Below are 21,591 nucleotides of genomic sequence, written 5' to 3' on the forward strand. Positions count from 1 at the left end.
TCTGAAAATCAGTGTGTAACCTTAAGTCACTACGGAAACACATTTTCTGCAATTAAGTAATTTTTTGTGTTTAATGAAAAATATGATTAAGTATGTTCAACTGTTCAAAGCTGTGTTTGCAAGTCATGTACTGGACAGTTGTTTTAAATTAAGCTCATAATTCACTAAAATGGTAACTACTGGTATACTATAAGTTTTATTTAGTATAAGAAAAGTTTTCGTAGTGTCCTGACTGTTTTGACAAGTGAAAGTCAGTTAAAAGTCCAAAACTTCAAAAGTCAGTGTTCAATACCCGTTTGGGAGAATGATGCTTGTATGCCAGTGACTTACACACAAAGGTAGCACTTATGGGCCACATGAGCGGGAAAAAAAAAAGATTGCTATGCAGGGTGTAAAAGGGCAAAAACATCATGATTAACAGTGTCCTTGAAGTGATTAGAGGAATTTTTCCCCATTTTGAGCACATTTTCAAATAGCCTTGCCCATTTCTGTGTATGAGCAATGTAATAATTTTTCATTAACACACTGAATACACCAACTACTGTGAATGCTGTAATTTTGCTCATGTGATTAGTCCACACAGAAAATAGGGATGTGCTCATTTTGAGACAAGTATTTCTAAGAGATGATGAACTCCGCTAACTGCACTGAAAGAAAAAAAAAAAAAAAAAAAAAAAAAAAAAAAAAAAAAAAAGATTTCATCCAAAACTGTAGCTTGCTTTTTAGATGACAGTGAAGACAAGGTCTTCTACCTAAGCTCTTTTATCCTCAGACGACAATATGCCAACATACTAGAGTAGTTAGCCAACTCAGAGGGAAAGTTACACTAGAGCCATCCACCTCAGGTTCTCAATCACCTTTGCATTCTAATAACACGTCTATACTAATGCACTCACATTAACACACAGTTCACAGTAGCAACACAGTCACATTTTAGAGACCTCTCAAAACATGAAATCCATATTTCTCTGAATCGTTAGCCTGTATATTTTCTGTGTCTTCCCATAATGAAAATGAAGTATCAGGATTTGAACATTGCCACCTCAAATAAGTACCAGAGTACTCTAGTCCCCATGCATACTTGCAGAAGACAAAGCTTCACATGGTCTATGTGATCAGGACCCTACAGACACAGGCCATGTAGACACATGAGACCATTAGAGCAGCATAAGATAATAATCCATTAAAACCTATCGGAGTTGGCAATCTGGCACCAAAAATGTCTGGGAATATTAAATAATGTTGAATATGATGAAAAATGTTTAAGGACAAAAGAAAAAGTTATTCCATAACACATTTTGCCTGAAACACTACAGGATTTCTTGTAGTGCAACATTACTCTGCTTCAGCTCATCATGTGAAAACAGTAGCTACAAGAGTGAAAGTTAGTTCCAAATAAAAATTTAGCTGGCTAAGAGCAAGAGTAACAATTAGTTTAGTTTAAAATAATTTTGCATTTTGCTTTTACTATGGTAAAAACTCACTGGCCATTTTAACAGCTCATTTTATTGTTCCATATGTTTCTCTCCATAATTTGTTCGCCACGCTTTATCCAATCAGTGGTAAGCAGGTACAATTTGGGCGGTACTATTTGGGCAGTGGATCATACTCAGCACTGCAGGGACAGTAACATGGTAGTGGTTTGATAGCAATTGTGCAATGCACAGAGTTGACCACACAGCAGTGTTGCAGGAGCTCTTGCAGTGTCACCAACTAAAAATATAATATAATAAATATAAACCGATCTCTGATGGACTAGAGCAGAGGTGGGGAACTGAGGACAGAGAGAGTAGTTTGGGGATTTCCCTGCCCGGCACAGCAACCAAACCTTTTAGTTTTGAGTTCAATCAGAATCCAGCCCTTTAGGAATGGTGTTCCCCACTCCTGGACTGGAGGATGACCATGCAGCAACAGATAAGCTGTGGTCTCTCACATCTAAAGGGTGGACCAAAAAGGTAGGTGTCTAATTGAGCAGGGCAGTAAGTGTATGCAGTGTTGAGCAGTGCTACTGGACTGCTATATCTGACACACTCTACACCACACTCTTAACATGCCTCTGCAAGTGCTGAGAATGATCCACCACCCAAATAATATCTGCTCAGTGGGGGTTCCTGATCACTGATGAACAGAGTAAAGATGGGCTAGCAGTGGTGTCAAACTATTAACACCTCCATTTCTTTTCAACACCATTAACGCATTTCCCTACTTTGACCCTTCCAACCATCTGTTGCTGTGCTACCATGTAGTCTTCTCATTTAAATACAGCTTTCCAATGACCAGGGGTACCACTAATGGCTCTTTTGATAGGCCCAGTATCAGGCATTAACATTAATACTGGAGCACCTTCAGCAGACTACACAATGCTTACACACAGCAATCACGCAAAAGCAACAGCAGAGCAGGAAACTGCAGTTCACTTGAAACAAGACGTAACACAGCGGTGAAAGAGTGAGAAGGCTACGGTCATAGTTGGAACATGTACCACTGCTGCTGTCACTGGATGTTGGTGACGCATGAGAAATTGCCTTAACCCTATTTTCATGTTCATTCAGTGTTCAAGTTATTGTGAACACTGCATTCACAAGCTGAAAACAAATATAATAATATTAATATAATTTGAAAAAGCTTACTTGTCCACTATTATTGAGTCATATTCGGAAGCTTGGGTGACCTCAGACAAATTACATGTTTTGTTTTTTTCGGTTTGTTGTTTTTGGGTTTTTTTTTTTGTTTGTTTTTTTTTTAATGAAAAGTGACCTATGCAAAAATACTGTCATCACACAGAAAAAGGGACAAGAGGGCTTTCAAACTTTTACATATAACTGTATTTAGATCCAAGTGCACAGATTTTTAGGTGTATATACACACACACACACACACACACACACACACACACACAGGTAAAATAAGAAGTTGTGGTTGATCTTAAATCTTTAAGCTTGAATTTTATAATAGCTAAATTTTATATGAATGCATACATATGCTCTGTATTGGTCAATAGAGTGAAAGTCAATACAGTCAAAACTTTAAAAAAAAAATTGTGTTGAGACAGATGTGCATGTGTTAGTATCTGTATGTACATGTAAAACGGTGCATCCCTCAATGATCTCTCCCCCTGGGCAAGTGCATATGTGCATCACTTGCACAGCATAAGGGACCAGGGAAGACACTGGCATGCCGTCACCAAAACGAAGAGTAATTAGTTTGGCGATGTGACCCATTGCACCACATCTAATGAGCAGATCAGAATGAGAGCAGCCGTGTGCAGCTCTGAGCCCAGTGTTTTTCACAAGGCTGAGCAGTAAGCGCTTTCTCAATCACGCTATAATCTGATCACAGCACACAATGACAATCAGTGTCAATTCATTGCTCACGTTGTTCGAAAAAGCCTTGGCGCACGTCTTAGTTTGGTGTCTATTCAACAGTCAATATGAATGGGACACTTTGATTCCATTTTGGTCACAGCCTAGTGGTTACCAACATCACCAGCGCCATCTGGTGTCTGAAAGCATACACACGCACACACACACACTGTATGGGCAGCTAGGGATCCAAGCACCTTTCTACATACCCTGCATGATTCCTTTGTATAGTGTACACTCACCACATGCACTCCTATCCTAATCATAGTGACCTTCACTCTCCGCCTCCACACACAAAAAAATAAAGAAAAATAAAGAATCATTAACATGCTGAGCTTCAGAGGAAAGCGAACACAACAGACTTCAAAAGTCCTGATGCTTTGAGAGGCCCTTTCATGTATCCTCTACTGTTTGAAAGCAGAACAAATATTCCGCAGAATGTGGTACTGGCCATAAAGAGGAGGAAGTGAGTGAGAGGGAAAGAGTGAGAATTACACACATGGGGAAATGTTTTCAATAACAGGCAAGTTGAAAGTGTGCCAGACCTTGCACAAAAAAAAAAAAAAAAAAGAATCATTGTTTCTTTGTCCCTGCAAAGAGGAGATGAAGCAAGTTTGTGGAGGAGTTTTTAAAAAAAAAAATAATTAATTAAACTCTGATGACCATAAAATACTCGTAGGAATGTACAAGAGTAGAATATAATACAAAGCAAGGACAAGCACGGTGCTGAAAGACTTGCTACAGTACAGCTCATGAGTGGTTGTGTGGGTGCACACTCACAGATACACATTCACTAGAAACTAGGAATACATCCTGAGGCTTAGCCAAGATCTTATCCACATGTCCAAGGTAACGCCATGGTTTGGCACATTTTAACGGCCCTCATATGACACAGCTGAATGCCTACATTCATCACAAACCTGTCTTGTGAACATGTGTACTGACTTAATTCAAACTAATCATGTATTTTCACTTTCAGGTTGGCTGTATTCTGCTCTGTCTAATGCACAAGTGGGTGAATTTCCAGTTAGTTTCAGATTTTTATACAGTAGGAATCTACCAACACAATATTTTGTTCAATACGAGCCTTAATACACTTAAACTGGAGCATAACATAATACTGATTATATTGCATTACTTATAATAAGAACTAAACACAAAAGCTAACAAAGGGGGCAGACCCTACCTTCTCTGAGGATATTTCTTCCTCTTCACCTCAAGACTGAGAATAGGGAGGAAAAGAACACCTAGATCTAAATGTCTTTTGTGCTTCATTAATGATTTTATTGCTCTAGCTAAACTATTTTTGCCTCTACCCAGACTTTTGCTTCTCCTTTATAATAATGTCAAATGCATATAGTTAAAATTCACTTATACACAACTCTAATGTTTGTATCCGATTTATATCTTTTGCCCTTCTGCCCATAAGTAGCTTTTCAAGTCTGAGCAAACTGATGACGTGTGAATGCGTTTAGTAATACCAGTTTGGCCAGGTTGACCGAGTCTGCAGTTAGCCTGTCTCGGAGGTGGGGATCTAGCTGTGTTGCTGGGGCAACCTCCACCACCTTCTGGTGCCTCCTCTGAATAGAGCAGTCTCTCTCATAAAGGTGAATCACATTCCCGTACTTGTCACCTGCACAACACGACACAGACAGATGAGTCAAAGAACAGAGCTGACTGCTCATCTCAAACACCATTATATAAACACAATCTGCTGCTCCAGTCACAACCATCTGTTAATATCTTAAACCATCTTACAAGAGTGATTGCTTCTTCCTGATTAACAAAAGAGTTTGTCTGTCTATCGTGGAACAGGCTACATCTGATCTCCATTGTTCTCCAAGCAAACATCTCAGTAGATGCAAGTTAATTAACGCTTGCAAAAAATGTCAGACAGCAGCATAAAAGACACAAACTTTGTGTGACAATTTGCTGTGAATATAATTTCCATTTTCACCCAGAAAACAGTCCAACATTGAGACAAACATTGTATATTAAAAAAAAAAAGTTCCCTCAGCTTGCTGAAAGATATAATTAAAAGGATAAAGGACACACCCATAAAAGCTGCTGTAAAACAGTGGGATGAAACCAGAGCTTTTTAAGCTTTTTAAGGCCTGTAACAAGAGTGCTTCAGGATAAACAACTAAAAAGCATTTCACTCACCTAGAATTTGCACCTCAATGTGTCTGGGCTTCTCAATGAACTTCTCAACAAATAGTGCTCCATTACCAAAGGCAGCCAGGGCTTCAGAGTAGGCCCGTTGATAGTTTTCTTCCAGTTCCTGCACATAAAACACACACACACACACACACACACACACACACACACACACACACACACACACACACACACACACACACACACACACACACCAGGGGTTGTGATGGAACCCAACCTGAACACTGTACTAATGTCTTTTAATTCTGTAGAGCTCTATGGGCAGATTTACTAATTGTCTGTGCAAAAACCTTTTATTTTGGTGCTAAAATGTGGCCGTTGATAACAAATCATGACTGTATGCTGTTTAACGAAACTTTTTTTGGTGCTATGATTTCTTTCTCTGCAGCAATGGAAGCAAAGAGAGTTTGCACACATTTATTTTCTCAACTGAGAAAAGGAAAAATAAATAAATAAATACATTTAAAAAAAAAAAAACACACATTGTGAATGTCTGCCATGTCATATTATTGTTAATTTAATAAAAACTTTTTAAAAATTCAGTAAAACGTATTTAAAACTTCAGGGTTATTTACACTCAAGTGTCTTAAGAGCAGTTTCTCTAAATACACTGTGCTCCAAATTATTATGCAAGTGATACCAGTAGGATTTCAGTACAATGAGCATTTAGATTTTAATGTTTTTTAAATAAAGTGTTTCTCATGTGGTTTTGAAAAGTGGTATCTCAGACAGGTTTGCTAATTAGTTTCCAGGTGATCTTGACTAAAGGGAAACTTACTTAGATTGTTCCAAATTATTCAGCAAATCAGTTCTCATGCAATACGGTGAAAATATGAAAAGTGTGAAATCGTGTAATGCCTTGCAAATTCATGAAAACTTTTCACAGTTTTGAAATCAGTTATGTGACAGCATAACTCCGAGCACAGGCAAATACACCAGATAAAGGCTTATTAAGGAATGTTCCCATCAGACAAGTTAAATTTACTAAAAGGGCAGCTATGAAAACACCACAGTTGAGCAGTAAAGCCAGTATTTGAAACTGCTGGTGTCTGGAGTCTCAAGAACCTCTTGATGAAGGATCCTACAGATTGCAGTTATGCATAAAGCTGTATTTTGGACATCCTCTCATGAACGCTCACAGAAACAATCACAGTGTGCTTAGAAATCCATAACCACTCATTTTCAAACAGTTTGATTCATTGACTATTGCTGTACCACACTAGACGGTCCAGATGGATGGAGTTTTGGATGGTTGGTGCATGGTTCCAATAAGACTGACGTCTGTAATGAGGTGGCAGTGTGATTTGGGCCGCAATATTGGGAAGGGAGATTGTAGGTCTCTTTAGGGTCCTTGAGGGTGTTAATGATCTCTGCAAGATATGTAAAGTTCCTTACCAACCATTTTATGCCATAGCACAGAAAGAAGAATTATGCCCTCTGAAATAATTTTTATGCAGGACAATGCACCATCCACCATGCTGCAAAAACACCACTGACCCTTTGGCTGCTATGAATATAGGAGAAAAATTTATTTGGCCACCATCTTTCCCTGACCTCAGTCCTACTGAGAACCTGTGGACCATCCTTAAAAGGGTGTTTTAGTATATCTGTCCTCTAATGACTGTCACAACACACAATTTTGGTTAAGATAAATAAAAGGTTCTCAAATAGACTGCTAAGCCTTAAAAATCACAACCCCTAGAATTTATAACTGGGGGAGAAAAAAAAAAAAAAAAAAAAAAGCAGTCATTTGAGCAAAGGCAGCATTATCGCAACCTGCTTTACTTGGTTAGCTATGCTGCACCCACAAGGCTTGATCAGTGACTGGTTTCCATAAAAAGAGATCAAGAGGCTCAGGCAAAACGAAGCTTTAAACTGCAATGCACCATTTGAACCTCTTTCTACTTGACAAAATATGTACTGAAATTGTTACACCCTTACCAATGCATCCATCAGATCATGTATGAAAACCCTTTATAGCCACATACTAAAACTAAAATGTCCATAAATCAGATTTTTTACATTAAAACAGTTCGCAGTATTATACTACACTGCAACTAGGCTCACTATAAATAAAACTATCCTTCTCTTTTACAAGCAACAGAAATCCTGTCATTATCTGCAGAGCCAGGGTTTAAGCCAGGGCCTCAGTGAGAGCAGTGAGACATGAGGCTGAGGTTGGATCATCTATCTGCAGCAGACATGCTTTACCTCATACTCGCGGACCACCCGCATGCCACGGCCCCCACCACCATACGCAGCCTTGAAGATGATGGGGAAGCCATAGTTGTTGGAGAACTCCTGCGCCTCCTGCAGAGAGGAGATAGGAGCGTCTGTTCCAGGAACCACTGGCACACCTGCAGGAGACGACACAGGGACATGCACACACAGTGAAGATAGTGGGGTTGTTTACAGCCAGCCTGCCCAGCAAATCCACACAGTCTGTACTGATGCCAGTTACCATTTCTAGCAATGTAATTAGTCTAGAAAGTGCTTTAAAAAGGCAACTTTATTTTTTCTGGACAGATTTGTAGGTTAATTACCCTTAAGGGAGATAAAGTTCATTTGAAAGTCAATGTTAAAAGAACAATGCTACAGACTGGAGTTCAATAAGGGACTGATCAACTCAAAACAGTACTGAAGAGCTAGGCGTGGGTGAAATGATGTTAAATCACCACATCAACACAACAACAAAATTTTCTGAGCATATTGTCACCATTAGGTCCAGCTGATAGGTGATATACTTGGATATCGTCAAGTGACAAGTAACTCATTGATGATGCTTAAAAGGCAATAATTAGTGTGCTGGGAAACTGACAGAGAATGAGAGAGGACCAATTTACCACTAAGCAGCTGGCTAAAAATGCTGGGAAACTGGGGTTCAAATTCCTGTTGGTCAAGAGAGACCTACAGGAGACAAGATGACAAGTTTGTTCGGCCTGTTCTCTATGCTCTCTTTTTACACTGTACATGCAGAAGAACATTTTAAGAGATGGTGGTGCTTCATTGTGAGAGATTTAGAAAAGGCGCCAACAGGGAGCAGTCTATATCTAAACTTCTGCTCAGTTTTCAGGAGATTGTGAGCTCAAATCCTGATGAAACAGCATTACATGTTCTGCTGAACCCTCTTTCATACTAACCATTAAATACTATTAGCACCCGTTTTGTACGCCCACACTGTTTATCTTGTGCAATGTAACTGTTACAACTTACCACTCCCAGAAAAAACAAAACACGGATGTGGATTGTGCATCATGTCTTTAAACATTGTGATTATAATTTTATCATGTCGCCAACCCATATATGTCACCAATATGAAGGTCATCCACCTCCATACCAGAAAGTTAAAAAAAGATGACAAGCTCTCCACTGTAAAATCTATATAGCTCAGGGTCCATATTCACAAACCTTAATAAAGTAGAAGTGTTGACTTAAGATCAGATTGATGTCTTTACAATGATCATCCTGACAGGAACACATCCAGGACAAGCACTCCTACTTTAAGAATCTTTGTGAATACACAGAGAATTCATCTAAATTGTACAGCTCTGCAATACTGAAACTATTATAGCTCACTTGTGCTATCAATAAGACTGAGTATCTGAAGCCAGACCGGTTAATCTGAGCAGAGTGAACAAACCAAGATGGCCCCTTGGCGCCCATATTCATAGCCACCGTCTTTACAGAAGCTAATCCTTGACCTACCAGCACGAATAGCGATGGCACGCGCCTCCACTTTGTCCCCCATCTTGCGGACGACCTCAGGAGCAGGGCCGATGAAGCGCACTCCAGCATCAGCACAGGCCTGGGCAAAATCAGACCGCTCCGACAAGAAGCCATAGCCAGGGTGGATGGCATCTACATCATTCTCCTGGAGGGCACAAAACAGATATACATTCATTTGGTGCTAGTATAGTAAAGTTCAGACAGACAGAGTAGGGCTGCATATGCACCTCATTGTAACTAATGTACTGTGATATGCCGTGCAACATATCTGTAAACCCTTCGTGGTACCTGGTTATAGAACAGCAAATTCAGTTTTTGAAAATGCCAGCTGCATTTTGCATTGTCTGGAGATTTCAAGTACAAAATATATACAATGGAACAGGAGTCCAAAATTACTTTTATTACATTAAAATAATACATTAAAATTGAGTGTTACCATTTTGAAGACATTTTGTTATGACCGCAATATCTATGCTGATTAGTTCATATGAATGCCCTGATTCAGCTAAACACCCAAAAGATCTGATCTGGTAAATGTTAGGCTAAACTAGAAGCTCACAGCAATTTATTAAGTGTAGCGACTTCAACATAATTGAAAAACAAACATATTGTAATGGCTTGTAATGGATCAGATATTTCTATATTGGTCTATAGCCAACTGCCGATCCATTTCCCTTTCCTTGCACTCTTTTGTAGTGGTGAGGTACATAGGCCTCATCCATACCCTGCAACGAGGCATGTTTTCAGAAGCTAACAAACATCTAAATGTCCGCAGAGTTGATCTAGTTTACCATGAAATATGAATATTGCTCCAGTGTTTCAATTAGTAAGGTAGTCTTGTTGTACTGTTATGTTAAACGTAAGCAAACTGATATTACACTTCCAGTCTATTTTTTGCCACTTTTTCCATTTTTCTTTCCCCAGGTGAAGGAGTATGCATTTGTACCTTTTCATAACCCAATGTTTTAAAACAGAACAATAAAAAAAAGCCTGGAGATGAGTGTGTGGAGTCAATTATATTCTAAGTTGTATTGACGAGAGGGATACAGCCCAGTTTCACATTTCTGAGACTGTATTGTTGCATCCCTAAGGCACATACAAAGAAGTAATTTTACTGATCTACAATCAGCATTTTCCCTAAAATTTATGGCTGTACTATGATAAATTGGTTCAGTTACTCAACATTAAATTACTCACTTTTTGCAGCCAAAAAAAAAAAAAAAAAAAAAAAAATTAGAGAACATGATCCAGGTTAAGTGATCAATATTTAATGATTTGCATGTTACAGTATGGAAAGGGTGAATATTGTGATAGAGAGTCATATGATATCATGCATTCCTAATACAAAACAGGACAGAGAAGCAGCATGCTTGAGGAGGAAAAAAGCCCCTTTTCACAGGGTCAGCTAGCTACCATTTCAGCCAAAGTTTGGCTAAAAAAGTCGGAGTCGCGACTACTGCACTGAAGTAAATCACAGCAGTGGCTCAAGTCCGAACAGTTCAGATTCCAGCAGCGGGTCAGACACCAGACACTCACTTGTCGTTCCAGCAGTGGGACTTCGACCTGTGCTGCAGGCCAACAGCCCAGCACTTTGTGTTTCAGACATGACTGACTAATTCAGTCCTAAACAAGGCTTAAATTGTGCTGGACAATCAACTCAAGTCAAGCCTACCAAGTTCATTTTCAACCCCACAAATTTTGATACACATTATTCAACTAAGAAGAAACACACACACCCCATAAGTATTAGGTAGGCTGGTTACACAAGATTTACAAGCTTGAATTGTTCCTTCTCACTCTGCACATCATGTGAGTGATGTAAAGTTATATGGTTCATGAACACGTAACTTGTTATTTTAAACTCTCACCCACAGCTTCCATGCTCACACTCCAGGCAAAGCATTTGTAATGACTGACGACATATGATGTGTATATAAAATCATAACCTACATTTTTTTGCCACATCAAAAGTTTAAACACTTCCATGAGAGGAACCTGTAGATCTTGAACCTTCCCACCATCCAGTCTAAACAATTGCTATAATTTTTTTTTTTATTACTAATTGAAACATTTACAGTTCTCTCTCTCTATATATATGCAGTCAAGCAACCAGGGCATGCTCATTTCTTTAGTTTTGCACTGATGCAAAGAAATTAATATAGCAAATTAGTAATGGAAGCTTATACCCCTATAATTATCACAAAATTCAGACTTCAGGATGGCCTCTTTCAGCTTTGCGACATGCCTGCATCATCACTTACTTAGTACTTGGTTCCATGTCTCCTTGTGTTAATAACAGCATCAACCCTGCCACGTAAGGGTTACACCAGTCCCTGGAGACTGATTACAACAGAGATAGACTGGAGTTTCTGCCTCTTCCTCAGATTGGACACACATTTCAGATAGAGATTGTGGGTGGCTATTTCAGCATTTCACTTGCTGCTCCAAATTAAGATTTTCCCAGGATCCCAATGGTCCCCAGCGTGTCTGTTGAACCAGTCATATACTGACACCCTACAGCTGTCATGCTGGAAAGTAGGAATGTCAACATTCTGCCCAAACACAAAGCATACACTTTGCAGAAGAGTGTGCTAAAAATGGACAGGCACTCTCCTCAAGAGACTCTCGAGCAGAGATATTCAAACTACGCTCGTGTGAGAGACAGGATTGTAAAAATACTTAAACGACTGTCATAAAACTGAATTAACCAAACTCACAAAAACTGCAACAAGCTCCTCGGAGTCTTCTAAAATCATCAGATGAGGCAGCATACCATATTGCAAAGGCTTCTCCTATCATACTTGATGGGAGAGATCCTTGTTCTCTGTGCAGCTGGGACAAGTGTAATGCAATGCTTGGAGACAGTGCAGCTCAAAAGATGAAAACTATACTGCTGTCTGACACTACAGCTGCTTGGCGAATAGCAGATAACAAAAATGTCCACAAATGACTTGGGACTTGCATACAAGCACCAGAATTTGCAATCCAGCTGGATGAGGCTACAGACATGGCAGATAATGCCCTTTGATACCCTACGCGATTGTACTTGTGTCAGAGAAAAAAAACAATTTTCTGCAAATCAATTAAAGGCCATGCTACCAGAGCCAACTTGCTCAACATTGCCAGAGATTTCTTTGCAGCCAGTAATTGGATAATCAATAATCTGTTCATATGTGCAGAACAGTATTCAAGTTCTTATCATCCTGTGCTGCGTTTCATTTTATTAGCCAGTTAATGAGAGACAGTACAAGCTCTGGGCAAATTGGATGATTTACCTGATTTTTTTTTTTTTTTTTTTTTTTTTAAATATACACACACACACACACACACACACACACACACTTTTTACTAGGTAGGCTTGTGTGTTATAGGTTTTAGTTGGGGGGGGGGGGGGGGGATTTAAAGTGTGTGAAGGAATTTTTGCCCATTCACCCACAGTAGCATTTGTGAGGTCAGACACAGATGAGAGGACCTGGTTCACAATCTCAGTTCAGTGGAGCTGAGTTCAGGGATCTGTGCAGACCAGTCAAGCTCTTCCAAACCAAACTCAACCAGCCACACCTTAATGAACTTTGCTTTGTGCACTGGGCCACAGTCTTGCTGGAACAGAAAAGGGCCTCCCCAAACTGCTCCACAATGTTGGAAGCTTACAATTGTCCAAAATGTATTTTGCTGAAACAGTAAGATTTCCCTTCACTGAAACTAAGGGGCCTTGGCCAACACCTGAAAACCTACCCCATAGCATTACTCCCCCTCCACCAAACTTTACAGTTGGAACTATGCAGTCAAGGCAGGTAATGTTGTCCTGGCATTCGCCAAACACAGACTCGTCCATCAGGCTGCCAGATAGAGAAGTGTGATTAGTCACTCCACAGTATACTTTTGCACAGGTACAGCGTCCAGTGGCCACCCCCACCACTCCACTACTCAGTGGCTCCACTCTGGCCAAGTTGTTGTTCCTAGGGGCTTCCATTTCACAATAACAGCACTTGCAGTTGACAGGGGCAGATCTAGCAGGACAGAAATTTCACAAACTGAGCTATGGCAAAGGTAGCATTCTATGACGGTGTCATGTCAAGTCACTTCAGAGTCCTTCAGTACAACACATTCTATTGCCAGTGTTTGTCTATTGAGACTGCAAGCCTTTGTGCTTAATTTCAGCTACCTGTTAGGCTGTGGCCAAATCACCCGAACTCAATAACTAGGAGGGGTGTCCCAATACTTTTGTCCTTGTAGTGTATATATGTACATGCATACTCCAGCTTCCTCCCACAGTCCACATACATGCAGGCAGGCATGCAAACTGGACATACTAAATTAAAGTGTGGGTGTGTATACTATTAATTAATTTATCTTCTAAACCACTTATTCTCTTGTTTCACAGGAGCCGGTGAGAAGGCAGGAAATGCCCTGGACAGGCCACCAATCCATTGCAGGGCAGACACCCAGACATACACAACTAGAGGTAATTTAGTATCTTCAGTTCACCTGACTGCATATCTTTGGACTGTGGGAGAAAACCCACACAGACACACAGTAAGGACCCTGGTCAGAATCAAACCCAGGCAATAACACTAACCACTGCACTGTCTTGCACAAATGCATTTTGGCAGCAACATTTTTTTTAATATGTACACACACAGAGCACTTTAGGAACACCTCCTTGATTCTACATGTTATTTGTTAGTCCCCTTTCACCCTGTTCTTTAATAGTCAAGACCTCCAGAATGGTTAAAGCAGTAGTTCAATGAAAAATCAATAGACAAGGCAAACTGAACTTTCTCCTGTCCTGACCTTGGCCACTTTGATGATGTCAGGTATGTGCAGATATGCAGCAACGGGTGGCAGGCCCCTGCCTATGAGGTATGCCTCATCTGCCTTCTGCCTGTGCATCTGACCTGTGTCCTGCTCAGAGTACACAGCCACGGTCCGGATGCCCAACTCCGTACAAGCTCGGAACACCCGGATAGCGATCTCTCCTGCAAAAAAAAAAAAGAGAGAAAGTTTCATACCTTTGTTCATTGTTGAAAACAGCCATACTCACTTGGTTTATAGATAAGCACTGTACATTACTGAAATTATTTTTTTTTTTTTTTTTTTTTTTTTTAGTATTTTTTTTTTTTTAACACAAAAATTATACAAGCTGCAAGACAAGTGATGAAAAAAAAGCTAATTTCGAGAGGTGGAATGATATTTAGCTGGCAATTAATTTCAGAATGCTAGGCTCACAATTCAATATTGAGAGTGTGTTTTATGCTGGACATGCTGGTGTAGGTTAAGTTGGAAGTGTGTGTATGATCTTAAACTTGCTGATGCAGGTTAAGTTGATTGCTGGTGTGGGTTAAATAAATCGTTGATGTGGGTTGGTGACCTTTGGCGTTCAAACAATGCAACTGCATAGGATGGCATTATTAATAGAATCCAGTTGATATCCTTCTTCAGTACAATGCATGATGTTTTGTTACATCTCTACACACCTCTGTTGGCCACCATGACCTTTTTGATGGGCTTGTACACCAAAGTCTGTGGTGAAGTGTGGGCAGAGCGGGAGTGGCAGCATGCCCTCCGGACTGCCAGCACACCCAGAGCAGCACGCATGCCTCCTAACTTCAGCAGCATCTAGAGAGAGAGGAGACATTGGGAAAGGAAAGAAAAAAAAGCTTTTCAGATATGATTGTGAAGGATATCTATAAAAGTTATGATAGTTCATTTTTAAGATAAGAAAGTGGTAATTAGTTTTGCAGTCTTTGAAACTGCAACAAGGCTACTGCCAAATTTCTGATAAGATAAAGCAGCAGTGGACTTCAGGGGTTGAGAGGGGAAAACAAATCTGGGCGATCAAATTCCAAAGGAAAAGACATGCATAGAATACAGACAGATTCCTTATGGCACTTTAAAATATTAACCAAGAGTTCATCGAAAGTTGTGAATTGTTGCATGTCACTCTCCAAATCTCTGACTGGAGCAAAAATTCTTTACTAATTGAAACCAACCTTATAAAACACAAAACAGCCTGCAGTCATACATGCCTAACTGGTACAGTCACTTCCTCTGGATTTCTGTTTAAATACTACTGGAAGAGCTGAAGCAGTAGAAGCTATCCTCCTCTGGCTTTTAGAGAGAGGAAAAAAAACATTTCACTGACAAAAAGACATCACTGTACTATTGTTACACTATCATACTGAAAGACATGGAACAGAGCAGTGAGAGAAAGAAAAAAAAAAAAAAAAAAAAAAAAAAACTGGCACACCTGAATAAAACACAGATACTGAATTCACGAAGGAAGACAGGGAAAAGGAATGGGAAAATTCCTTTATAACTGCCATGAGGCGACAGGATGTTCCCCAAAGCTGGCTCTAGGCCTTAGAAACTTCTGAATCAATGCAAATGTGAGCACTGACATGCAGCACAGAGAGCTTTCCAGCACATGCATTAAGACTAAACAGGTCCCTTTCTTATAAGCATGAATGCTCCTCACATTTTTTTACATTTTGAAAAGACTTTGATGTACTGTTTAAACATGGTTAAACTGTCAAAACACACTAGTTACTCCTAAAACTAAGTTGCAAACCAGTCTGTTTTGCATTCATAGTTCATATGATGTCACAAAAACCAACACATTTACATATCTCTGCCAACTCGGTCTGTAGAAGTTAAGCTCCGCCCAATCACAATGAGTGTTTTAACCTAAACTGCCTTTTGATATGGGACAGCCAACAGAGATCATAAAGACAAGGTAACAAGCCTATTTATTTCTAAGCGATAAGGAGAGATTGGTTGGGGGAATACTAGAAAAAAAAGCAGGACACAGTTTCCTTATTAGCTCAGTGTGCCAAGTCATCAGTTTAGAACCAAGATCATATGTCGGTCTTTCCCCATTACCTAAATTCTGCCAGTGTCCCACACAGTGATAAATCCTAACCTACTAAAAGCAGCTGCAGAGCGTAGTTATAACACATACCCTGACAGAACGCAGTCTTTTACAGAATCAAGACCTAAAACAAACCACATTCTCTATGCCCAAGGTCAGGCTGCTCTCTTATCATACATAAGTAAACTTTGTAAATGTAAACTTGCTGAGGCTTGAATGAGACGTCTTTCTTAGAAGGGAAAACACATTTTCCCCACTTAAGAAGTTTTCTTGTAACAAAGAGAGAACAGATGTGCATGCTAATGCAGGAAGCACCATCATGTCCAATACCAGTAAAATCTCAGACATCCACAGACAGAAAGGCTTTTCCTTATTATTACAAATGAAATACCATATATGGCCTTAAGCAGTGAATCCCCCTCAAAAAAATAAAAGGGAACACTCAAATACACATGCTAGATCTGAATGAATGAAATACTCATTGAATACTTTGTTCTGTACAAAGTTGAATGTGCTGACAACAACAAAAAAAAAACAAACAAAAAAAAAAAACACAAAAAAAAAAAAAAATCAATGAAAATCAAATTTATTAACCAATGGAGGCCTGGATTTGGAGTCACACACAAAATTAAAGTGGAAAAACACACTACAGGCTGATCCAACTTTGATGTCCTTAAAACAAGTCAAAATGAGGCTCAGTATTGTGTGGCCTCCACATGCCTGTATGACCTCGGTACAACACCTGGGCATGCTCCTGATAAGGTGACGGATGGTCTCCTGGGGGGGATCTCCTCCCATACTTGGACTAAAGCATCCGCCAATTCCTGGACAGTCTGTGGTGCAACGTGGCTTTGGTGGATGGAGCGAGACATTATGTCCCAGATGTGCTCAATCGGATTCAGGTCTTGGGAACGGGCGGGCCGGTCCATAGCTTCAATGCCTTCATCTTGCAGGAACTGCTGACACACTCCAGCCACATGAGGTCTAGCATTGTCCTGCATTAGGAAGAACCCAGGGCCAACCGCACCAGCATATGGTCTCACAAGGGGTCTGAGGATCTCATCTCAGTACCTAATGGCAGTCAGGCTACCTCTGGTGAGCAAATGGAGGGCTGTGCGGCCCTCCAAAGAACTGCCTCCCCACACCATTACTGACCCACTGCCAAACATGCTGAAGGATGTTGCAGGCAGTAGTTCGCTCTCCACGGCGTCTCCAGACTCTGTCACATGCTCAGTGTGAACCTGCTTTCATCTGTGAAGAGCACAGGGCGCCAGTAGCGAATTTGCCAATCCTGGTGTTCTCTGGCTAATGCCAAGCGTCCTGCACGGTGTTGGGCTGTGAGCACAACCCCCATCAGTGGACGTCGTGCCCTCATACCATCCTCATGGAGTCGGTTTCTAACCGTTTGTGCAGACACATGCACATTTGTGGTCTGCTGGAGGTCATTTTGCAGGGCTCTGGCAGTGCTCCTCCTGTTCCTCCTTACACAAAGGCAGAGGTAGCGGTCCTGCTGCTGGGTTGTTGCCCTCCTACGGCCTCCTCCACGTCTCCTGGTGTACTGGCCTGTCTCCTGGTAGCGCCTCCAGCCTCTGGACACTACGCTGACAGACACCGCAAACCTTCTTGCTACAGCTCGCATTGATGTGCCATCCTGGATGGCTGCACTACCTGAGCCACTTGTGTGGGTTGTAGAGTGCGTCTCATGCTACCACGAGTGTGAAAGCACCACCAACATTCAGAAGTGACCAAAACATCAGCCAGAAAGCAGAAAGGTACTGAGAAGTGGTCTGTGGTCCCCACCTGCAGAACCACTCCTTTATTGAGTGTCATGCTAACTGCCAATAATTTCTACCTGTTGTCTAAAATGCACTTGCTTCAGATCTGAAAAAAAAAATCCAAAAATGTTTCTCCTTCTACTGTGAAAAGACAACTCAATACTACAAGTCTGAAAGAATGTATAGCTGTCAAGAAGCCATTAGTGCAGAAAGAACATTTGGAGGTGTGGAAAAATATCCCTGCATATTTCTTTGAAAAACTGAAAGCAAGTATCCTAAAAGAATGGTGGTCAGAACCCCCAAGAACCCTCACAGAGCAGGTACTATTTGGGTAATGGATCATTCTCAGCACTGCAGTAACACGGATGTGGTGGTTGTGTGTTAGTGTGCGTTGCGCCGGTCTGAGTGGATCAGACACAGTAGTGCTGCTGGAGTTTTTAAAAACTTCGGTGTCACTGATTAACTGAGAAGAGTCCACCAACCAAAAATATCCTGTCCTGTGGGCAGCATCCTGTGACCACTGATGAAGGACTACAGGATGACCACACAAACTGTGCAGCAGCAGATGAGCTGTCGTCTCTGACTTTACATCTACAAAGAAGGAGCGTCTAATAGCGTGGACAGCGAGTGAGCACAGTGTTAAAAACTCCAGATAGCACTGCACTGCTGTCTGATCCACTCATATATTTGAAATAACTATGCCTGCCAAAATATTTGCTGGATCAATCAATGTCAAAAGCTTATTGTACACCTTTGTGTTCAGAAGGTCCAACTCCTCGAAGTCAGAAGAAACAAAATACAGGCTTTGGAGGAGAAATGTCAAAGTAACATTGCTACATTGGGCAACATGTAATGGCAACAAAAATGGTCATTATTCCTTCCTTTTTTTTATTACGGCACCCCTTTCAATCACAATAGTGTACTTAAGGTGTCTGATTTCAATCTGCCAGTGCATCTGCCAATGACCCAGTTCTCTATTCTGTTCTCACTCTCGTAAGGATTGCATTCCACAGGCAGATCAACAATACACTGACTGTTCTGCCCCAACATGCAAAACAAGAAAGCGCTGCCAGAATAGGACACAAAGCGAATGAAAGCTGAACTCTGGACAATCATATTTGAAGCTCCAAGTTATGAAATTTTAGCAGTTTGACTGGTTGTTGGAGTGAAACCAACATTTTTGAGGACAGTCCACCAGGGTAATCAGGCTCACCAAAACAATAAGGCATGGTGGTGTGGACTGTAATTTGTTGGTGACAATAAGACTGGGTCTCTGGGGCCAGGAGGCACCTCCAGTGGCTTAGAGAATTCCACCCAACCTCCTATAATCTCAGGCTTGGCACACTTGTTCTTGGTAAACAATCTACAAACATGTGAATTAAAAGCCTGTAGTTATCACTGTAGGCAAACCAAGTTGCGATTCTCATCATGTAGCTGTTATTAAGTAAATAACCAACCAACTAAACCATTTCCTCCAACTTGAGCTGCATTATTGAAATGTTTTCTTTCTGACAGCTTATATGTTGAACACCACAATTTTCAGTCTTTTAGGCTCCCTTATTGGTGTACCTAGAGATGGCAATAAGCTAGCACTCAAATGTTTGATCACATATGAGATTTGATTCATTTCTGTAAAACCTGGCCTGAAATATCAGAGAAGTGCTTACAGCACAACATAAAGCAGATCATGTGATAGTAACAGTAGCCCAAGGCTGCCAAATTGTGAATTTAAGGACAATTAGCCATCTGAATGTTACACAATTCCTTCACTTTAAATGGTATTTGAGAGGTTTGTGTATGGCACGTTTAGATGACCATTATAAGTAAAAGCTATTGAACTAAAAAAAAAAAAAAAAAGATCATTTTAAAGCTGGTACTGGATTCAGATGATTCTCAAAAGTTTTGGTATCAGTATCAGAAACGAGAAGGTGGTATCGTGTCATCTCTAGTAAAGTCACATCTGGCTACGGCTTGCATAGCTTGACTCAACAAGAGGCATCAAGTTTCTTAAAATGGCTGCATGTGTATCATATTATCTGACACCTGCTGGCCTTGAGAAGCCATCAGTCAGAGGTGAAGTACTGACTAAGCACTAAGCAGTTGCTTTCTCAAGACCAAATCAAGAGTGCAGATAGATTTGACCAGGTCTGATTTCACTGCTCTCCCAATTACATAGACAGCATGGTGTTTAATGTGCCTGGTTATTGGGATGGCCTTGAAGATGTTTTCATGTACATGGGTTCAAAAGACTTTCCTCAAGAACCATTTTCTGAGGCAATGGCAGACAGATGTGTTCTCACCCCCATATTAAAAGCATTCCCCTCCCTACTGAAGAATGCAAAGTGCTCATGACCTTATTTGCCCTGCTATCAGTGCACCAAGTGTAGGTAAAGCAAGTGTGACGGTCCTTACCCTTTCCAAAAAAGAGCATTTTACAAGTACCAGCTAACAATACAGCAAATAACAGCTACAGCCAATACAATTCTACCTCAAGCATTAGTTAAAAAGAGAGCACAATGCAAAAGCTACAGCAGGAGGAAAAAACTCAACACAAAAACCATCACATCTCATGACAACTGAGAAATCTCAGGTAGGTATGGGTGGGACTTAACGCCATGCTGCGACAAAATGAATAAGAAGGTCACACGGTTTCACACAATCAGCAACACCTGCATGTACACGTGTTACACAATTGTTTTAGAACTTTTCTTCACTTTTAAAGCGACAGAACACAGATGTAGATCTTAAGGGCTTTCATACTGCTGTTACAATGGAACAGGCTTCCCAAAAAGTATTGGGTCACTAAGCATTGAAAAACTTTAATGAAGTTCTTTAGGTTACGTCAATGTTAAAAGTGGCTAACAAAATGATCTGTTTCAGAGAAAAACTCAGCACAACTTCAATCTGGCAGTTGTGTGGAAAAAACAGAGGACTTCATATAAAAGTTTCCTAACAGAGTACTCCATGCATCTTTTTAAAAATGGGTAAAAATGCCCTTTTGGGTTGGAAATTCCACGTAGACATTGCCTTGACACTTGGAACATGTGTGATCAGTCAACCATTCAGCCATGCTGAAGGGTGACAGTAGCAATTTTCCCTCATAAGTAAATACGGGCTTATGCAACTGTAAACAGGAATAGCTCAAGCGGACAATTGACATTAAGGCCTCATAAGTATTTGACACCATAAAAACTAGCATATAAGTTTAATAAGTAGCAATGCTATGTTGATACTAACCAGCCAAGCCATTCAGAAAGCACTCTGAACTTTACCCGAAAGGCCTAATGTCTTATGATCAAACGGCCAACAGTGATGTCTAACAAAGGAAAAAAACATTTCATTCAGGCAAAGAAGCTCAGGACTAAAGGACGGTTTCAAAATCTCTTCTAAATCTTTTAGATTCAAACTGAAGTAATGGTTTCTTATTTTGCATGTTTGAGTCAAACAAGAAACTTTAAAAATTAAATATTGTGATGGTACCTAAATGGTCCTAAACTACGAAAACGAAGAACAGCTGCAAACTCGAAGTTAAAGTCAGCTTCTTTTCGAAAATTCCCGTTCCACCTTAAACAGCGCAACGGTTACACTCCGAGGCACCAGAATGCAACCACTGCACCATTTAGGGTGGAACTTGGAAATTCCAACATGAAGCAGGGAAACTGGAGGCCAAGTTCAGCGT

General features: G+C 40.5%; 1 protein-coding gene across 2 annotated transcripts in view; it reads right to left on the reverse strand.

The window, feature by feature from the left end:
* The window catches only part of pcxa (pyruvate carboxylase a), a 188,453-nt gene that overhangs the window by 165,899 nt on the left and 963 nt on the right, over positions 1-21,591 (reverse strand). For both annotated transcript variants that reach the window (XM_037546276.1, XM_017685009.2), the window contains 6 exons: positions 14,744-14,885; positions 14,061-14,245; positions 9,246-9,411; positions 7,752-7,897; positions 5,526-5,643; positions 4,844-4,995 (listed from right to left, as the gene is read on the reverse strand). In XM_037546276.1, the coding sequence (XP_037402173.1) occupies positions 4,844-4,995; positions 5,526-5,643; positions 7,752-7,897; positions 9,246-9,411; positions 14,061-14,245; positions 14,744-14,885 (909 nt within the window). Of the gene's footprint in view, positions 1-4,843; positions 4,996-5,525; positions 5,644-7,751; positions 7,898-9,245; positions 9,412-14,060; positions 14,246-14,743; positions 14,886-21,591 lie in introns of those variants that run through there.

This window comes from Pygocentrus nattereri, chromosome 16, assembly GCF_015220715.1.
Source record: "Pygocentrus nattereri isolate fPygNat1 chromosome 16, fPygNat1.pri, whole genome shotgun sequence".
In the NCBI taxonomy this organism is placed as follows: Eukaryota; Metazoa; Chordata; class Actinopteri; order Characiformes; family Serrasalmidae; genus Pygocentrus; species Pygocentrus nattereri.